Source organism: Syngnathus leptorhynchus, chromosome 11 (genome assembly GCF_054491065.1).
Source record: "Syngnathus leptorhynchus isolate UIUO chromosome 11, UIUO_Slep, whole genome shotgun sequence".
Taxonomy (NCBI): domain Eukaryota; kingdom Metazoa; phylum Chordata; class Actinopteri; order Syngnathiformes; family Syngnathidae; genus Syngnathus; species Syngnathus leptorhynchus.
This window is the reverse complement of record NC_141205.1, coordinates 11029594-11046685: the sequence shown is the minus strand read 5'-3', so window position 1 is coordinate 11046685 and position 17092 is coordinate 11029594. Positions and strand designations below refer to the sequence as shown.

At 41.8% G+C, this 17092-nt stretch overlaps 1 protein-coding gene across 2 annotated transcripts in view; it reads left to right on the top strand.

Annotated features, from left to right (window-relative positions):
- LOC147049517 (band 4.1-like protein 1) overlaps positions 1-17092 on the top strand; it is a 29482-nt gene that overhangs the window by 7264 nt on the left and 5126 nt on the right. Inside the window, exons 3-16 of one of the 2 annotated variants that reach the window (XM_085924532.1) lie at positions 4756-4857; positions 5147-5314; positions 7115-7219; positions 8484-8526; positions 8827-8902; positions 9138-9356; positions 9679-9766; positions 9845-9997; positions 10608-10705; positions 11005-11180; positions 11245-11474; positions 12793-12942; positions 13916-14002; positions 14189-15508. In XM_085924532.1, the coding sequence (XP_085780658.1) occupies positions 4819-4857; positions 5147-5314; positions 7115-7219; positions 8484-8526; positions 8827-8902; positions 9138-9356; positions 9679-9766; positions 9845-9997; positions 10608-10705; positions 11005-11180; positions 11245-11474; positions 12793-12942; positions 13916-14002; positions 14189-15508 (2952 nt within the window). In that variant the 5' untranslated portion in view covers positions 4756-4818. Of the gene's footprint in view, positions 1-1510; positions 1589-4755; positions 4858-5146; positions 5315-7114; positions 7220-8483; positions 8527-8826; positions 8903-9137; positions 9357-9678; positions 9767-9844; positions 9998-10607; positions 10706-11004; positions 11181-11244; positions 11475-12792; positions 12943-13915; positions 14003-14188; positions 15509-17092 lie in introns of those variants that run through there. The other variant, XM_085924531.1, reaches the window with a different exon arrangement.

Below are 17092 nucleotides of genomic sequence, written 5' to 3'. Positions count from 1 at the left end.
CCAACCACTACCCTGTCACTTCTGTCCTCCCACTTAACTGCGTACATTGTGTGTTTGTGTGTGTGCCTGTGTATAATTTGTAACATCGTCGTGCAAGTCCAAGTCTGTGTGATACTTTCCATGGTGAATAAGCTATGTTTTCCTGTGAGTTTCTGTTTATGTGTTTGAATTCTGGAGCAACTTCCCAGTACCTAACTGTTTGTCTACCACAGTAGTTCTTAACCTGGGTTCGGTCTCAGGGGTTCAGCAGAGCTTCCGCCGTGACGGTTCGGACACACATGACTCATCTTGTAAATTTGTGATGACCCATATCATAACTCATCTCCCAAAAGCAACAGCAGAAGTCACACTGATTTGCAAGTACATTTGTAATATGTTGTAAGTTCATGCATGGTTTTGTTCTTTGAACAAGGTGATGCATGGCTTATTTTGTGCACAAGTAAAAACATCTTTGGCTTTAAAAAAAAAATCACATTTTATTTTTTAAAGAGGAGTTCGGTGAATGCGCATATGAAACTGTTGGGGTTCGGTACCTCCAACAAGGTTAAGAACCACTGTCTCAACCGCTTTGGTAATATTGTGCAAAGTCTAATATGACTGTAATGCCAAGTTACCTGTTTATGAAAACAAGCTTTACTGATGTCATTTCACATTGTCCTTGCGAGAACATGAGTGCATCTTAATGCGATGACTGATACGTTTGTGGTTGCCCTTCCTTTGCAACACTTAATGTTTTGCCAGAAGCGACACTGGAGAAACATCCAAAAATGCTATTTAAGTCAAGCGTGAAATGCAGCAGAAGCACGACTGAGCTCTCCCTGCAGCAAAAGATGAACACACTGACTATCATCGGTTTGTTGTTTCTAATAATTTCTACTTAAGAATACCACTTTGCCACGTGATAGGTTTCCCCAAAACAAACCAGTAATTCTTTTGGCTATCACTCTTGGTTCTTTTGCAGCAGGAGCATATTTGCTAGTGACTGACTTAATCAGATTACACTCTTGATGATGATTGTGATTGTTGTTGTGTCATTGTCAGCGGTCATCCAAAGCGCCACACCAACTATGGGTCCAAGAATATTTCTTCTCAGTCAATGTGCTGGGCTTGATTCACCAGAATGGTTTCATTGAAACTAAATGTTGATGTCTCGAAGAGGATAAAGATATGATGTAATTTTAAATTTCCATGATCAAGCAACATGCATGATTTCTGGGGCTCTGTGTACATGTGAATCGACAGCATATCAGCCATTTTGCTTTGATTTTTACAAGACGCAAGCACTCAACACACACATCATTTTCTCAACATCCCCTGAATCTGAATACTGAGTTCACTGAATATAGTATTTAAGATCCTGATATCCTAATTAGTCTTAGCCTCACATTTTGTAATTACAGGAAAGCTTCCACTGTGATTCCTCCTGCTGCAATCCAAGGCCAGCCGCGATGTGCAGTCTTTTGCATTAACTGTGTCCTCAACTGCTTCTTACTTGACAATGTAAAAGGCAGAGGAAGTATAAGTTCAGACCTCCTTCAAGACTCTTCATCGGCATTCGATATCACCTTGTGTCGTCCATCGAAATCAGGTTGGCCTTTGTCTATTTGAGGGGTGAGGTGAGGACGCAAAGGTGAAAGGTCCCTTGAGAACCTGAAGAGCAAAACCTCCTGACAAAGAGACATTGATTAGCACACAAGTCTTCCTCCTGTGCCATCTGGTGTGGCCGTGTGCCACGCTCTCCCACGGGCGCCCGGCAACAAGCTCCAATTGGGCCATGGCGATGACTCAGGGTGATGCTGAAGGCTACTACTTGATATTTCGGGCAAATCATCTTTTGCTGGTGGCCCAGTCCCTCTGGCGACATGCAAGGCGCGCAAGCCTGTTTGTGTACTCGCTCCGTCACAGCCGTGTGGAATTTTGCACGCGTGTGCGGGAGCCTTATATAGCAACACGAACTGGCATGCAAAAGCGTCAGAGCATCGCCAAACATATTATGCTGTGTCTACGTCTCTCTTGGACCACCATCAAGATTAAGAACAGAGTGTGTAACAAGTCGCACTGCTACGATGTGGGCATAGCAGGAGAATGAGAATGCCTTTTATTTGTCATTATACGTAGTATAACGAAATTGGAGCTGCCCAACAGTGCAAAATAAAACAATAAAGTATTTAGAAAAAATAAAGTATAAAAAATATGATAGATGTTAAACGATATATATACAACGTAAACAAGCTTGCAAAGTGACAAATGCACAGTTATGTTGACCAAAGCATAAATACTGTATATTGCACGTAGAAGGATGCAGTCCAAAGATATTTTTTGGGAGAAGTTTGGGGCAAAATTAGCAAAAAAAGATGTATTGCCACTCGTTCTAATGAACTCAAAGCTAATAAGGTCATAACCATTTCAAAGTGCAGTTATGCATGTCCACAATCGTAATATTATTCATGAAGCTTGTTGACATTTGTATTCATTGGCGCTCTCTTGCACAGCAGAGTTTTTGTTCGAGTTTGTGTATGAAATATAAACCGGACCGGATTTTGGGATGAGTTGCTGTGGTGCCCCGATGATGATTTTAGCATGTATGGAACGTCCTTGTCCCGATCACAAACTTCCATTGATTTACTGAAAGTATTGTGCCATGGATCAGGAGAGCTGTCAGAAGCATTGCCGCATTTTAGGGAGTGTCGAAGCTATTTACAACCGCTTGAGACGTTTAGAGTTTACTGCTCAGTTAAGTGCACTGGAGTGTATAACATCTCTCGGAAGGGCCTGTGGGCCACGACTAAACATTTTCCGCGGGGAATGTATTTCCATATTTCATATTTGCATTTGGAATTATAATCACGTTACCAACACTGTTTTTTGTTTTTGTGAAATTGGCCTGTTTTGAGGGGGCGGTCCTTTGTCATACGAGTGAGACAAGTGCTGCTGAGCTGTCAGCTTTTACTGCCATGATGACTCAATTACATTTCTTGATACATTTGACTGATTTTATTATACAAGGCAGAACAGAATGTCATCCAAACCTGTACGTGTACTTTTGGATCCGACTTTGCCCCCCCCCCCCCCCCCCCACACACACAAAATACCATTAAAGGCCTTAGCTACAATAATGTTGATCAATAGCTCAGTTAAATGAGCTCTTGTTCCACATTACAGTGATCTTAAATGCTTGCTTTAAACCTTGTCGATCTGCGCCATTAACGCAAAGGAGCGAGCACCATTACAGAAAGGAAGTAGGATCTGATCAAAGCAAGAAGTGACCCGGCATGTCTTCTCCTCTGGGGTACGAGCTCATCAGAGTAGCGGCGGTTCCGCTTCGGCCGCACTTGAATTCATTTGAGAATCTTTGTCAAAGAAAAACGCTGAGCAGAAATTTGTGGAATTGAAATAATTACCAAGGTTTGGAAATTGGATAGGAATGGTCTTGAGCCAAATTGCTCTTAATAACAGGGTTACATATAGTGCATGCTATGATGCTGGATGCCCCTCCAGTATTGTTAAATGAAGAACAGTAATGATTCTTAAGCGTCTCTGCGTCACATTAGGTCGCAATCTTTTTTCAGATTTCTTAAAAATCGTTTTGCCTGGGATTCAATTGTTCTCATCGCCTCATATTTAGTCCCTCTGATTGTCGCCTCAGTTTGTCTGTCTCCACAGAGGAGAGCAATGATCAGGTGTGAGGAAGAAAAAAAAAGGTCTGTACTGTGCCGTTACCATGGCAACGAATCCTCTGAGCCGAGCCAGTACTCTTCCACGAGCATGCATACATGCATCCTCCCTCCATGATGCCTTCTCTACTGTATCTGCCTCCATAGACTAATGCACAGCCCTTAATTAAACAGCAAAGCCAGATCTTATTCTGTATAATATATATAATAATTTATTTGTTTACACAGAACATGTACACTTTATTAGCCATGTTGCAGTTTTTCAATCAGCAAAATGATGCTTGTTGTCGAATGATACCGACTATACATGTTGCATTCTCCTGCAATGCTCTTACGCTCACTCTGTGGGTCGATGATAGCCATCAGTCTGTTTCAAGGAAATTAGCAACTCTATTGCCTCGTTTTACAGCATCAATTTCTGTTCACTCAATAATTAATCACACTTCCAGAGAAAATGACTCCATAATGAGTGCTGTTGACCCTTTGTTCACATTTTAAGCCATTTTAGAATTACATACTTTTCGACATAATTTTATTATGACTTCAATTTTACAGTAGCTATTGATTTTGTGTTATCCTAAAACTTTTCATGATTGGCTGAGTGGTCTCTAACTCAATTGAATGGCTGATTTGGGTTGAATAAGCGTGAGAATTTGTGTCAAATATCAGTATCAGTAATTTCTTGTTGACAAGTGTTTGATTTCTTGGTTTTTCTTCCCATGAGAATTAAAAGTCTGGTCTCAAACCCTCCGACAGCTTTTTTACTTCACTTGTGTTCACCAGCAAAATATTGCACACCCACAGTGTCAAAGCCAGTGTGGGGGTTGTTGCACAGTACAACTTTATTTTTGTGTCTTGTGCTGTAAAATTCACGCCTACAAGAACTCATGGTTACTACTCCACATACAATTGGGTTAGGCAATCAAATAACAGCAGAATTCTTTTTTGTGCAGAAATGTGTTTTGAAACAAAACATCATTCTTGCAAACAAAAAAAATGGCTACCAATATTGATTGGGCAACAATTAGTTATCATTGTTTTGTATCATTTTTTAAAGGTTTATCTATTTGTTCTTTCTCAGACAGAGGTGTGCGCTGAGTGTCCAAGACAAGCCGGGAGTCCTCCCAGACAGCAGGAGGCAAACATGCAGGAGCCAATATTGGATGGCAAGACGGCAAAACAGGTGCAATGACCTTTCATGTGGAAAAAAAATACTCCTCACCTTTGACACGTCGCAATGGGGTGGATACTAAAATAGCTTTATTTTTTTGTATTGGAGATCTTCTGTATTTCCATTTTTTACTCAACAAGGATTCTTTAAGTGTAAATGTCATCAACATTATACCACCATGTTTTTTTTCCTCAATATTTATTTTACTCTACACCACAATATAGCAACCCTGAATGTAACATTACATATAATAGCGTTTTGAGACTAATGTTATCTTCTCTTCACTTTTATGGCACTAAAGGAGCAGAATTCCAAGCTCCTGGATGAACAGAAAGAAAACGATGACACATCAGAGAAAAGATCCCCAAACGAAAACCTCAAGTCGCCACAGAAAGGCTCCAAAAGGCAAAAAACAACATCGTTTAAAGTAGCACTGCTGGATATGTCAGATTACAAAGGAGAAATTGAGGTATGCCTTTACACATTTGACACATTTAATAATGAGCCTCAACACTGGAATTTACTTTATTTTATCTTCTGTTTATTGATCTCTATGGGCAATTTATTGTTTTATAACACAACATAGGGCGAGGGGGAAAAGAAAGCGATAAGTGAAGAGCTCCCAATCTGTGAGTCGGTTTCACATCTTGCCTTAACACACACAGAAACACCTCATTTTTGCAGATTGTAAAGTGTTTCCACACATGCATCTGTTGTTCAACACTTATCACCTGCTGGGAAGCCAATATGAAGCCATGCGCAACAAGCCGTTCTGTGAACACACCCAAAATAAATCCAAGTGAATCGTCATTTGTTATTTATGCAGTATGTCGTGGTCCATTGAAGTCACATCCTTTGGATAGTTGAGGCAGCGACGGTATTGTCGGAAACACAAGCAAGGTCATGGCATACAGATTACAGTGGCAAGACGATTTGCACTGATAAGTAAAATGGATTAAATGAACGAGTCCCAGTATTATCACGAGCCTTCTGATGTGCATGAAAGTGTAACTTTAGCTTTTGAGTAAATAGCATCAGGAATGCGACACATTCATCATTTTTTTTCTTCAGCGCAGTGAAAAACTCAGAAATACCTTTGGGTATTGTCAGCACAGCAACAATGGTTTGCCTTATGAATGCATTCAGGTCTTGAGTGCTCTCAATATTTTAGTTCTCACAAAGACACATGGAGACTTAGATCTGTTAGAGTGTGTGCACTTGCAATTTAGAGCCCGCTATTTACTAGGAAGTGGTCAGCTTAGTACACGTCTTAATGTAATTCAGGCCCTATATGCCTCGCACTCCCCCACTGGCTCCACCCGCGAAGCTGCTAAGAATACAAATAAATTTGCTTGGCTGAATTGTGTAACGTGAGAGGAGTTACGATGCACATGCATACATTAACTACTATAATGCAGTAATGGGAAGATGAAGCTTCAAATTTGCTTCAGGAATCAGTTGTGTGTTTTTTCCTCTCAATGGCACTCTGTGTTCAACATAGGGCTTTAAGCATATTGAAGCCTTAAAGCCTTTTATTTAAACCAACAATGCCATCTCGATGAGGTTGGAATAGAAGAACACGAGTGCCCTGCTCACATCCCTAACCTTAACCCCATCGAAAACATTTCGGAGAAACGGGCCTGGGCCCATTGTAAAGCCTACTACTTTTGAGTTGAAGTCCTTTCCTTCAGCAAATATGTTCGACAATTTACTTTCCATGAACTAGCAGATACATACAAATAACAGAATTTGCTTTGTATCCTTTAACCTTTCATGTGTGATTGATGGATCACTATTCCAAGTGCTCGGAGAGAAATGTTAAGAATGACTACCTCACATTTACATGACATCTGTTTCCTTGGCAACACCATGACTCCCTCATGCACTTCATTGATTGAATGATTTCTCGATTGTAGCGATTCCCAACCACTGTGCTATGGCACTTTAGCGCGATTTGGAGGGTTCATCAGATATGTCGAAAGAAATTATCCATTTTTTCTTGATTTAAAACACTAATTTGTCCTTTGGTATAGATGGAAGTATGGAGATGTGTCTACTACGATGATTAGCTGGCGACCGGTCTAGTCCAAAGCCCTAATGTACCCACTGAGACAAAAAAGCAGATGATGGAGCTTTCCTTGATCGTGTCATATTAGCCATTCAGACAAATATGCTCATTGGACGAGGTGGCGGCCACGCTAACATATTGAAGGAGATCTGCTCCGTTTGTGCTGACATTTGAAAGCTCCCTGTGCATTTGTCATTGCAGAAACACTCGAAAGGACAGGCGCTGGTAGACATGGTGTGTGAGCACCTCAACTTGCTGGAGAAGGACTATTTTGGCCTAACCTTTGCAGACACAGACACCCAAAAGGTCAGAGCATTACTTGCCACAATATCATCGTGGGTGATTTGAATGCATAATCAACAAGGCAATCAGTATTCCTCTCACTTGTTGGTCGAGTTAACTCTCGCCAGTGTGCACTGGCCATCATTTAGAGATGAATGATGAATGTAAATGCGTCGTCCCAATCTGTGCGATTTCAGAAAGTGTGTGCAGCTGGTGTAGAGACAAAAATGCTTCACCAAATATTTGCAAGATGCATATTTTCTAATTTTGCAAAACAAATATTCATTGGAAGCAAAGTAGTCCAAATGTGTTTTTGTTGGGTGAATGTAGACTGATGAAACCATTTTGCCTGTCTGTTCAACGAGTCTTTATTATTTCTACTTCCCACAAATCTTGGTATTTCAAACACAGCTCTGTGGTTGATTTTGATTTCAATACGGCGAAATAAACATGCACAGCGCTGTCTTCTTATCAGGTAATTACATAATTGTCACTGCAATGTGCTGAGGGGAGCCTTGCTGTCTGTTCACGTTGACTCATTCGTAGCTTAGTGCCTTTGACAGACATTGGCCTCTTCAAAGGCAGGTATGTGATTGCGCAACAGGCCGCAGAGGATGAGTCTTCCTTTTGATAGCGTAAAAGACGGCAAGACAGAGTCCTGCTTCGATGTGGAATACTTCCTACATCACTATCATCACCACACAAAGACATCTTGACAGCTCACTTGTTGTGACTTGTTACATACTGGGTTCATTTTCTTTTTTTAATTAAAAAAACAAACAAACACACACACACACAGGCATGCACGCATACATCTATAAATAAATAAATAAATAAATAAATAAATAAATAAATAAGAGGGAAAACATCAAATGGAACTTTTGACGGATGTCTTGTATTTCATCGAGAATATGCTCCACTGAATTTTCATTAGCAGAATCAATGTGCGGTGGGGTTACTTTTGGTCAATAGGCCTCGATGAGCTCTTCTAGCGGCCACATAATACATTGCGCCACTGCTGACAATTTAGATTGCCATATTATCAAGCATGATAAGAGCAGCAGGGTAAAAAAAACCTCTCATTTTGCAACACAATTGAGAAACAGATGCTTTCATGAAATCATCTCTCTGCACATTTAACAAATCAGCAGCGGAGGATTTGAATTAAACATATGGGGAGGCTTTCCTTGGGGATACCCAGTAGCAATTAAAGTGAAAAATGTCACCAGTGTTTGCAATTACCATATTTCCTCTCCACCCTGTATGAATCCCACCTTCTGTCTTCCAGAACTGGTTGGACCCCTCAAAGGAGATCAAGAAACAGATGCGCAGTGAGTATTTGATCCAGCAAGTCAGGATGATCCATATTTCCTAATTTTATGAACAAATGGATGCAAAATTAAACATCATCATCCAGCAAGTCAGGTTGATACATATATCATAATTTCATGAACAAATGGATGCAAAATTAAACATCATGATCTCATCTGTCCTATGTACACTCACCATTCAGAATAGATTCTGTATCATTTAATTAACATCTAATTCAAGCGCTAAATAAAAAAAAAACTCTGTTGTTAATGATGAGATTTTTTTCTGTAGCAATTTTTCAGCTCTTGATTTCTCTGCAGACAGTCCCTGGCACTTTGCCTTTGCTGTCAAGTTCTACCCTCCAGACCCCTCCCAGCTCACTGAGGATATTACCAGGTAGTGTGTTAAGCCATTTCTAATATGTCCTAAATGTGGACTATAACAATTTTCATGCTACATTTCCTCACACATCAAAGCGAAGCAAATCCCTTATTCCTTTTGACAGATTAGAACCGGAATGTTACTAAGAGTGGAGGATTGACTGCAGTCAATACGCGTTGGCACTTGCCTTTGCTCTGCCTTGTTTGACTGCCAAAGCCTTTCTCTCCGCCCCTTTTTTCTCATCTGACAGATACTACCTGTGTCTGCAGCTGAGGGATGACATGCTGTCGGGTCGGCTGCCGTGCTCGTTTGTCACCCACGCCCTCCTGGGTTCCTATATGGTCCAAGCTGAGCTGGGCGACTACGATCATGACGAGCACGCCTTGGACTATGTCAGCGAGTTCCGTTTCGCTCCCAATCAGACTCGCGAGCTGGAAGAGAGAGTGATGGAGCTCCATCGAAACTACAAGTACAACTCCACACACTCTTGCGTAAATCTCACTTCAGTCTCTCTAACTGTAATACATTTCACAGATTTTTTTTTCTTTTTATGGGTTTCCTCTCTGGGTTAGGCCAAACACTCTCATAAAATAATTGAACCATCACTATAATTTAATTTTTTGAATGAATCAAGCCTTGTGTCATTGTTTGCCAGCATCTTCCAATGCAAACACATCGGCAAAGATTTTGGCGTGAATATTAAATGTAGCTCTGCTCTCAGTGTGCAAGCTTTATGAATGAAGACTGTGAACATGCCTCTTGATGTTGGTTACAGACTTTTCTACCCACAGGGGTATGACTCCAGCGGAGGCTGAAATTAACTTTTTGGAGAATGCTAAGAAATTATCCATGTATGGCGTGGATCTGCACCATGCTAAGGTTGGCTGCGTGAATTGTTTAAGACACACTATTTCAGATACAAATTTCTGTCTAGTTGCTGACTCATTTGCCCTGCAGGATTCCGAAGGGATCGACATCATGTTGGGTGTCTGCGCCAACGGCCTGCTGGTGTACCGGGACAGGCTGAGGATCAACCGCTTTGCTTGGCCAAAGATCCTTAAGATCTCCTATAAGAGGAGCAACTTTTATATCAAGATAAGACCTGGCGAGGTGTGCGTCATAAGTTAGTACTTTGAAAATAGAAAATAATAGAAAAGAGTCGACGTTATGCAGATCGTGATGATGAGATTTTAAATCCCATATAAGTAATTTCTTGCTTTCATTTGGAAAGAGAGATCAATTAAAAGCTCACGTTCAATGGAGCAAAATGCATAATTAATTTCCAATACTGTAATATTTAATTTGTTCCTTTGCCCAGTTTACATGCTGACCTTCCCAGGATGTAAGAAAGTGCCACAGCTTATCTTCCATCCTGAAATCTTAGGTTGTGTGCAGCAGGCTCACTCGGTCAAGTGACAGCCACACAGTGAGCCTGTGATTGGGCCAAATAAAGAGTCCCTTCAAGCGAGTTGCTGCAGCTGCAGCCGTGAAAACCTCCCTCCCGATTTCTAAACATCCAATGCTATTCATACATTTATTTTTGTGAGGTAACCTGTAACCAATTAGAAGTCGTGTCAGTGGTTGGTTGAACGTCGAAGCAACCATGACAATGAAAATCAGTCAAATCGAGCAAAATGTCTTCAAACAAAAATGAAATAAATAAGAACCTCAAGTACTACTCAAGTGCCACTCACCTTGTACTTTTTGTTCTTTCCTCCAGTATGAGCAGTTTGAAAGCACGATTGGCTTCAAGCTACCAAACCACAGAGCTGCCAAACGGCTGTGGAAAGTCTGCATTGAGCATCACACCTTCTTCCGGTAAGAAACTATTTGCTTTTGGGTTAAGCCAACCAGCGAGGCAAACAAATCATTTTATTTGTACAGAACGATGAGGAGATTAAAGCCAAGCAGCCAAATTAAAAGGTGTTATATTAAAAATCGTATACTTGCTGTTCAATGAATGCTTTGAACCACAGGGGACATTAAAATAATATTCAATAATTATATTCAAATGATTTGTGGCCTGTGAACGCCTCTCTGGAAAAAACACTTCCCTGCCTTTGTCAAGCTGTTTGAAAGTGCTAAAAAAATATCTGATAAAAGTTTCTGCTTTCTAGGTTGGTTTCTCCTGAGCCTCCTCCCAAGGGCTTCTTAGTGATGGGCTCAAAGTTTCGATACAGCGGAAGAACGCAAGCTCAGACCAGACAGGCCAGCGCGCTCATCGACCGACCCGCTCCTCACTTTGAGCGCTCCACGAGCAAGAGGCACTTGCTCTCCAGAAGTTTAGACGGCGGTAAGACCATCATCCCATCAGGTTTGTTAGTTTGTCAAACTAATTCAGCTCTCGTTACCGGCAGAGTTCTCCCGTCCCATGTCAGCCATGTGCGAGAATCACGATGGCCTCCTCCATCACAGCATCAGCGAGCAGCGTCACCTCCGCAGTCCCTCCGTGGATGAGCAGGAAACCGAATTGGAGCCCAGTTGGGAACAAGACGAGGACGATCTGGAGCAAGAGGAGGGCCAGGAGACGGAAAGAGACGACGACCAGGATGGAAATGTCTCGCCGAGCAAGAAGAAAGAAATTATGGTGGGCTGCGGTACCTTTTATCGTCACATTAACAGGCACCACTTGAGGTTTGGTCAAAATTGGCCTCGCTGGATCAAACGCTTTCCTTTCCTTTTGCTTCTTTCATGACTGCACAGCTCGTAACCCACTTTACAGTTTTTCTCTTCCTCTAATGACTTTTCTTGTTTTCCACTTGCTGACCAAAAGGAGCAGACTGGTTCAGCAGTTGACGGTAAACAGGAGGTATATCACCCGCTGATTTCATCTCTCTCTGCCTGCTCGTAACCCATCAAAGACCTTTTGTAACAAATTGGCCTTTATTTGTACCTCACCTGTCTCAATCTCTTCTTTTTTAAGGACACATTTTCTATACCACTTGTCCTCATTAGGGTTGTTGCTGGTCACCAGCCAATCACAGGCCACATGTTGACAAACAACCACTTAGTATGTCAAATTGAAGTCTTGAATTAATTTAACATGAATGTTTTTGAAATGGCCAAGTTTTAAATTCACTCTCATTTGAGCAGTTTAGTAACTGGGATGCATTTGATATGAAAACATGTGACAAGTGGCTTAATTGAGCTTTTCGTTCTGTCTCTCGTGCCTTCTATCCACTATCACTATTTTACTCGTACATTGTCCTCCTCCCAAATCAGCCGTGTCAGTTGGAGCAGGAGGCCACCTCCCCAGCACAAACAGGATGTTCAGGTTCACGTCTTCCACGTTTGCCTGTTTTGCAAACCATGTCTTTGTGCTGCTCTCCTTCTGCCTCGCGTCGTCTTCAACCTTGTGTCGTTCAGTTCTGCATGCATCCACCTCCACGATCTGTCACTAGCTTAAAATGCTGGGTTTGGCATCTCCCTCACCAACATGGAGACTCTCTCGTTTGTGCTCGATATTATTGGCGGGCTACTTTTTCTTTGAAGCTTGCTATCAAAACGTAAGGCCGTTGCAGATTAAATAATCATGCATCAAATGTAATTCCAAATATCTCACAAGTAATTCAACATATGGCAATTGGCCAACTTCATTAAGTTTGGATTGCCTGGCGATCCATCAAGCGTGAAATTACACAACCAAATAAATCTTTGAAGTGTTCTGTCGTGGGATTTCCATATGGCTCCAAATGCACACGGTGGCATCAATAGCCTGATTTCTTTTGGCTTCACTGTACAAAAGGCCTTTGTATGATACAAGTGTAATCTTACAAATAATATATTCTACATTAGATTTTGTCTGACGTTGTACATAATTCCTCTGAGAACAGTCTCTCGATGATGATGATGACGGCCATCTTCTTCTTTTGCCTTTCTCTTTTCACACGTTGCCCTCCTTCCAGTTTCTGGATAAGTCGCATGATGTGTTGCTGAAGCACCAGGCCAGCATCAACGAGCTGAAACGAGCCCTGAAGGAACCCAACAGCAAACTAATGAGCCGTGAGAAGCGTCTGTCGTCATCATCGCCACCAGGCACACCAGAGAAAAAGGCCGTGAGTTGAAACCTTGGAGTACATTTTTTTAACATCATGTGGATGATATCATTATATTTGGCAGATTCTGTCAAATTTGCTGTATTTCAAAGTGAATTCATATTCCAGTCACCATCACGCAGCCTATATTATTTTGTTCCATGAAAAACGATCTTTCAACCTCTCTCATTGTCTTTGAATAATTCAAGCTTATATTCACTGATTTGTCTTCTGTGCCACGATATGCTCGGATATGGACTTAAGGCACTGAGCCTTTTTCAAACTTTTCACAGTTAATTAATCAAGAGTTGAACTCTTTTGTCCATAAGACTTTAATGGAACGACAAAACATTGGCGCCTTTGTGATCTTATTTAACATTCCATCTGGGCTAAGCTCAGTTGATCTTGATAGTACTTGTATGTGACCTTGAGCGAGACACTGAGCTCCTAAGTGTTCGTGATGTCATCGGTAAATGATTCTTGTCGATGCGGAGTTGCAAGTTGGGCTGTGTTGTGTCCGTCACAGTCAAATATTTTCCAAATCGATGATTCCATCAACATTTTGCCTTACATTGTTTTCTTTAGGTTCCTCTCCACTTTCACGCCTTAAAATAATATTTTCCTTTGCCCTCATAGTTGTCATTACTTTTCTCTCCTTCACAAAGGAAGTAACATCCCCAAAAACGTTTGGAGCAGAAAATATTTTCTATTTTGTTCTTTAGAGAGTCAGGGAATGTCCCTTTTGACCGAGTCAGACAGGTTCAGTGGAATTTGCACGTCTGAGGTATTTGTATTGAGTAGTTGTCCATTAGCATTGCAAATGATTGTTGTTTTGGAGGATGTCAAAGAAAAGGTCGCACATCAAAGTTGTAAATTAGCACTCAATGCTCTCATAATGTTTTTCTTTCATGAGCCAAGTTCCCTGCATCTTTTTACTCAGTCTGAGCACTAACGGCTGTTCTTTCTTCCCTTCAACCTTCCTCTCGCCGGCCAGTCGGGGGGCCGTGTGGCGGGAAAAGAGCCCATTAACAGCCAATCTGTGGAGGGATTCATCCAGAAGAATATCACCACTTCACCTGAGGTTCTCAAATTTTCTTTGTGATGATCTGCTAGCCTTCATAGCATTTATGAAATCAACTCCATCATAGAAGTAAAATCTCATCAACCCACATCCACACGTTGACCCCATCTTCCATCCGTCATGGAGATTGTCGTATTTGTAGTCCTATTTTGCGTGTCTAACGTTGTTTAATCTATACCAACGTAGGGCTCTGAGGATTGGGTATTGATTGAACATCAAGAAAGTTATCTTCAAGACCATGACTGGAAAGTCAAAGAAACTAACAAGTCTCCCACATCTGATCCCTCTTGGGACACAAACAAGCAGGAAAAAGACATAAACGTTGCCAGGATGATGCATATCGACGTAACAGAGTTGGACAGAAAAGAAATGAAAAGCCATATTGAGGAATTTCCTTCAACGCAATCATCCAGAGAGGCAGCTGGATGCTCTGAGCAGCGACCCATTAACAAAGGTCGTTTTCATATTCAATTATCGGCAAATGCAGACTCGTGTCGAGACAAATCTCTAAGCAAACAATCTGACACCTCAAGCGCTGACGCAAGGGACGATTTGGCCCCGGGGTTCCGTCAGACAAAGGAACACGTACAGAGAAAAAACAAGCGACCCCAGAGCTTAAACCTGGCAATGCCTCCAGAGCTCGTCCACGAGGAAGGAGCTAGTGATTCTTCTGAAACTGAAAACGACGGCTTAGACTTGGGTACCGATCTGGATAAAAAGTCTGAAAACGGAAGCCAATGTGATCAAGAAGAACCGGAGGTCATACCAGAGGAGAAAGAAAGCAAAGACGCGCCCCCACAAGAGGCAGAACCTGTTAGAGGAAGCTCGAACCAGGACGGACCGTCAGAAATAAATGGACCTGGAAAGATAGACCAGGAAAGTTCTTTAGCAAGTGGAAAAGGAGAGTGCCCAATGAAAATAAGAGGAAAGGGCTTTATTGACAATAAAGAGCTAGCAGAGGTCAAACTGCGACAGGTCAAGACACACGAGAGGAAGATAAGCAATTCTGGAGGAGAGGAGATTGAAAGTCTCATGGGAGACAGACGTCAGAGGACGTCACTGCACCGATTGTCAGGGAGCCATCAGTCCGAAACCACCCGCATTGTTCCTCTCAAACCCGAGCGATCAAAGAGCATCGCATGTAAGGATGACAGGGCGGAACAGGATGAGCAATCGCGTGTCCTGAGAAGAGAATACCGCTGGTCGGTCGGCTCGCCGGAGGGATCCTCCGATTTCAATTGGACGGATGTCTCCAGCCTCCATCCAGCTTTTGAAGCCAATTTGGAGAAAATCACCAAACAAGAGCATCCCGGTGACAATTATCACCCGTGTCGAGGGTCCTCTGAAAGTCAAACGTTTGCGTCAAAGAACACACCTCTTCCCAAGATGATTCCTCCAGCCCCACCAGTAAAAAGCAAGAAGGCGCGGGAATCGGGACTAATACTGCGCAACAGCAGGAATGTCGTCAGAGAGACGAGCCAGGAAGCAGTCAAGAAGAGACACTCGGTAACTCTGCTTGGCATCTGCTTTTCAGTCCGTGGACGTGAAGCATCGCATGAGCTTCTTCAAACATGCACGCCATTTTGTTTTTTTGCATTATCACTGGCTTTCAGTGCAGTAGACACTCATCTATCTTCTCTCCACGTGAAGAGCGGTAGAGGTGATCCACTTTAAATTCTAGTTCCGCATTTCCCTCCTATTAGATCACGGCGTCATTTACTGCAGCTCGCCTGGCAAAGCTGCAGTGCTCACCTGTGAATTGTGGCAAATGCAATGGGAAATCATTGGAATTATGTTTTTATTCATGTTTCCCCTCAGTCTTCAACTCAAAGAAACTACAGTGGAACCTCATTCCCAAGTCGCAATAAGTAGTGATGAGAAAATGAAGCTTCCAGATGCTTCATGAACCCGTTGTTGTATTTTTTGTCTCCTCTAGCTGGCACTCTCTGACATCGGGCTAAAAACAGACTGTCTTGCCATTTCTTAACTGCCTTTCTTCAAAACAACAGTGCCATCTAGAGGAGTAAAAAAATACAACTGGTTCATGAAGCATCTTGAAACTTCATTTGGCCATCACTAGCAATTATTTATGTATTCATTTTATTCAACTTCATTATTTTGCATGTTGCATAATATTTGCATGTTTTATCTCTCGCTTTGAATAATACATTTGCCTAGAGCAGTTAAACACAATTGATATTTGGCAAGAGCATTTTTTGCAAATTAAAGATAATTTCAGTGTTTTGGCACTGTTCACTGAAGGAAAAGGGATCGAAATAATCTAAAATATGAATGATTCTTCAGAGAACTATTAATGTGTCATTCTCTGAAACCTAACCTGGATAAAAAAGATGATAGCACCGCGGTTCCTCTGTCGGTGCGATTCCAGCAGGCAGTGAGGCGTCAGACGCACAAGTGCCATTGGCATTTGGTGCTTTCATTCCACTGTAACGCTCGTTAGGAGCCTGCAAGCATTTGGCATTGTAATGAAAAGAAAATGAAGTGAATACACCTGACAGCTTTCATCATTTCCCACCTTTTTCTTCTGGGTCCAACTCTTATTATATATCGAATTAAGCAGGCACGGGAGTGTGTTGCATTGGCTCCCTCTGTGTGCAAACAAGCTCGCAGGCAAGCATCTACCAAATCAGGTTTGGGAAAATAAACGGTATGCGCTTGTCAACATGCTGCTCTAATGGCTCAGTCATTTTGCTGCTCTACAGAATTTAGTCTTTTCTCATTTTTTCCACTTCTCGTGCTGTGCTCGTTACACATTTTGCATGGCTTTATTGTCCTTTATTATTTCAAGTATGTATGGATGTATTCTTTAATAGTTTGAGTAAAGCCATGCATCTCCTTAGTGTTGTGAAAAGACAATTTGCTGCTGTTGTATTTTAGCCACACTCATCATTTGCCTTTCTTGGGCCACATACAATTATTTGGAGAGCCGGCTCGGGCCCCTGGGTCTTGAATTTGACACCTGTGGTATATACGTACAGTACAAGATAATATTTCTCTGGAATATACTTGAGATGTTTGTTTGGAAAAAAGGCAACACCTAAATCAACAGGCAGGCGACTCAAATAGCAT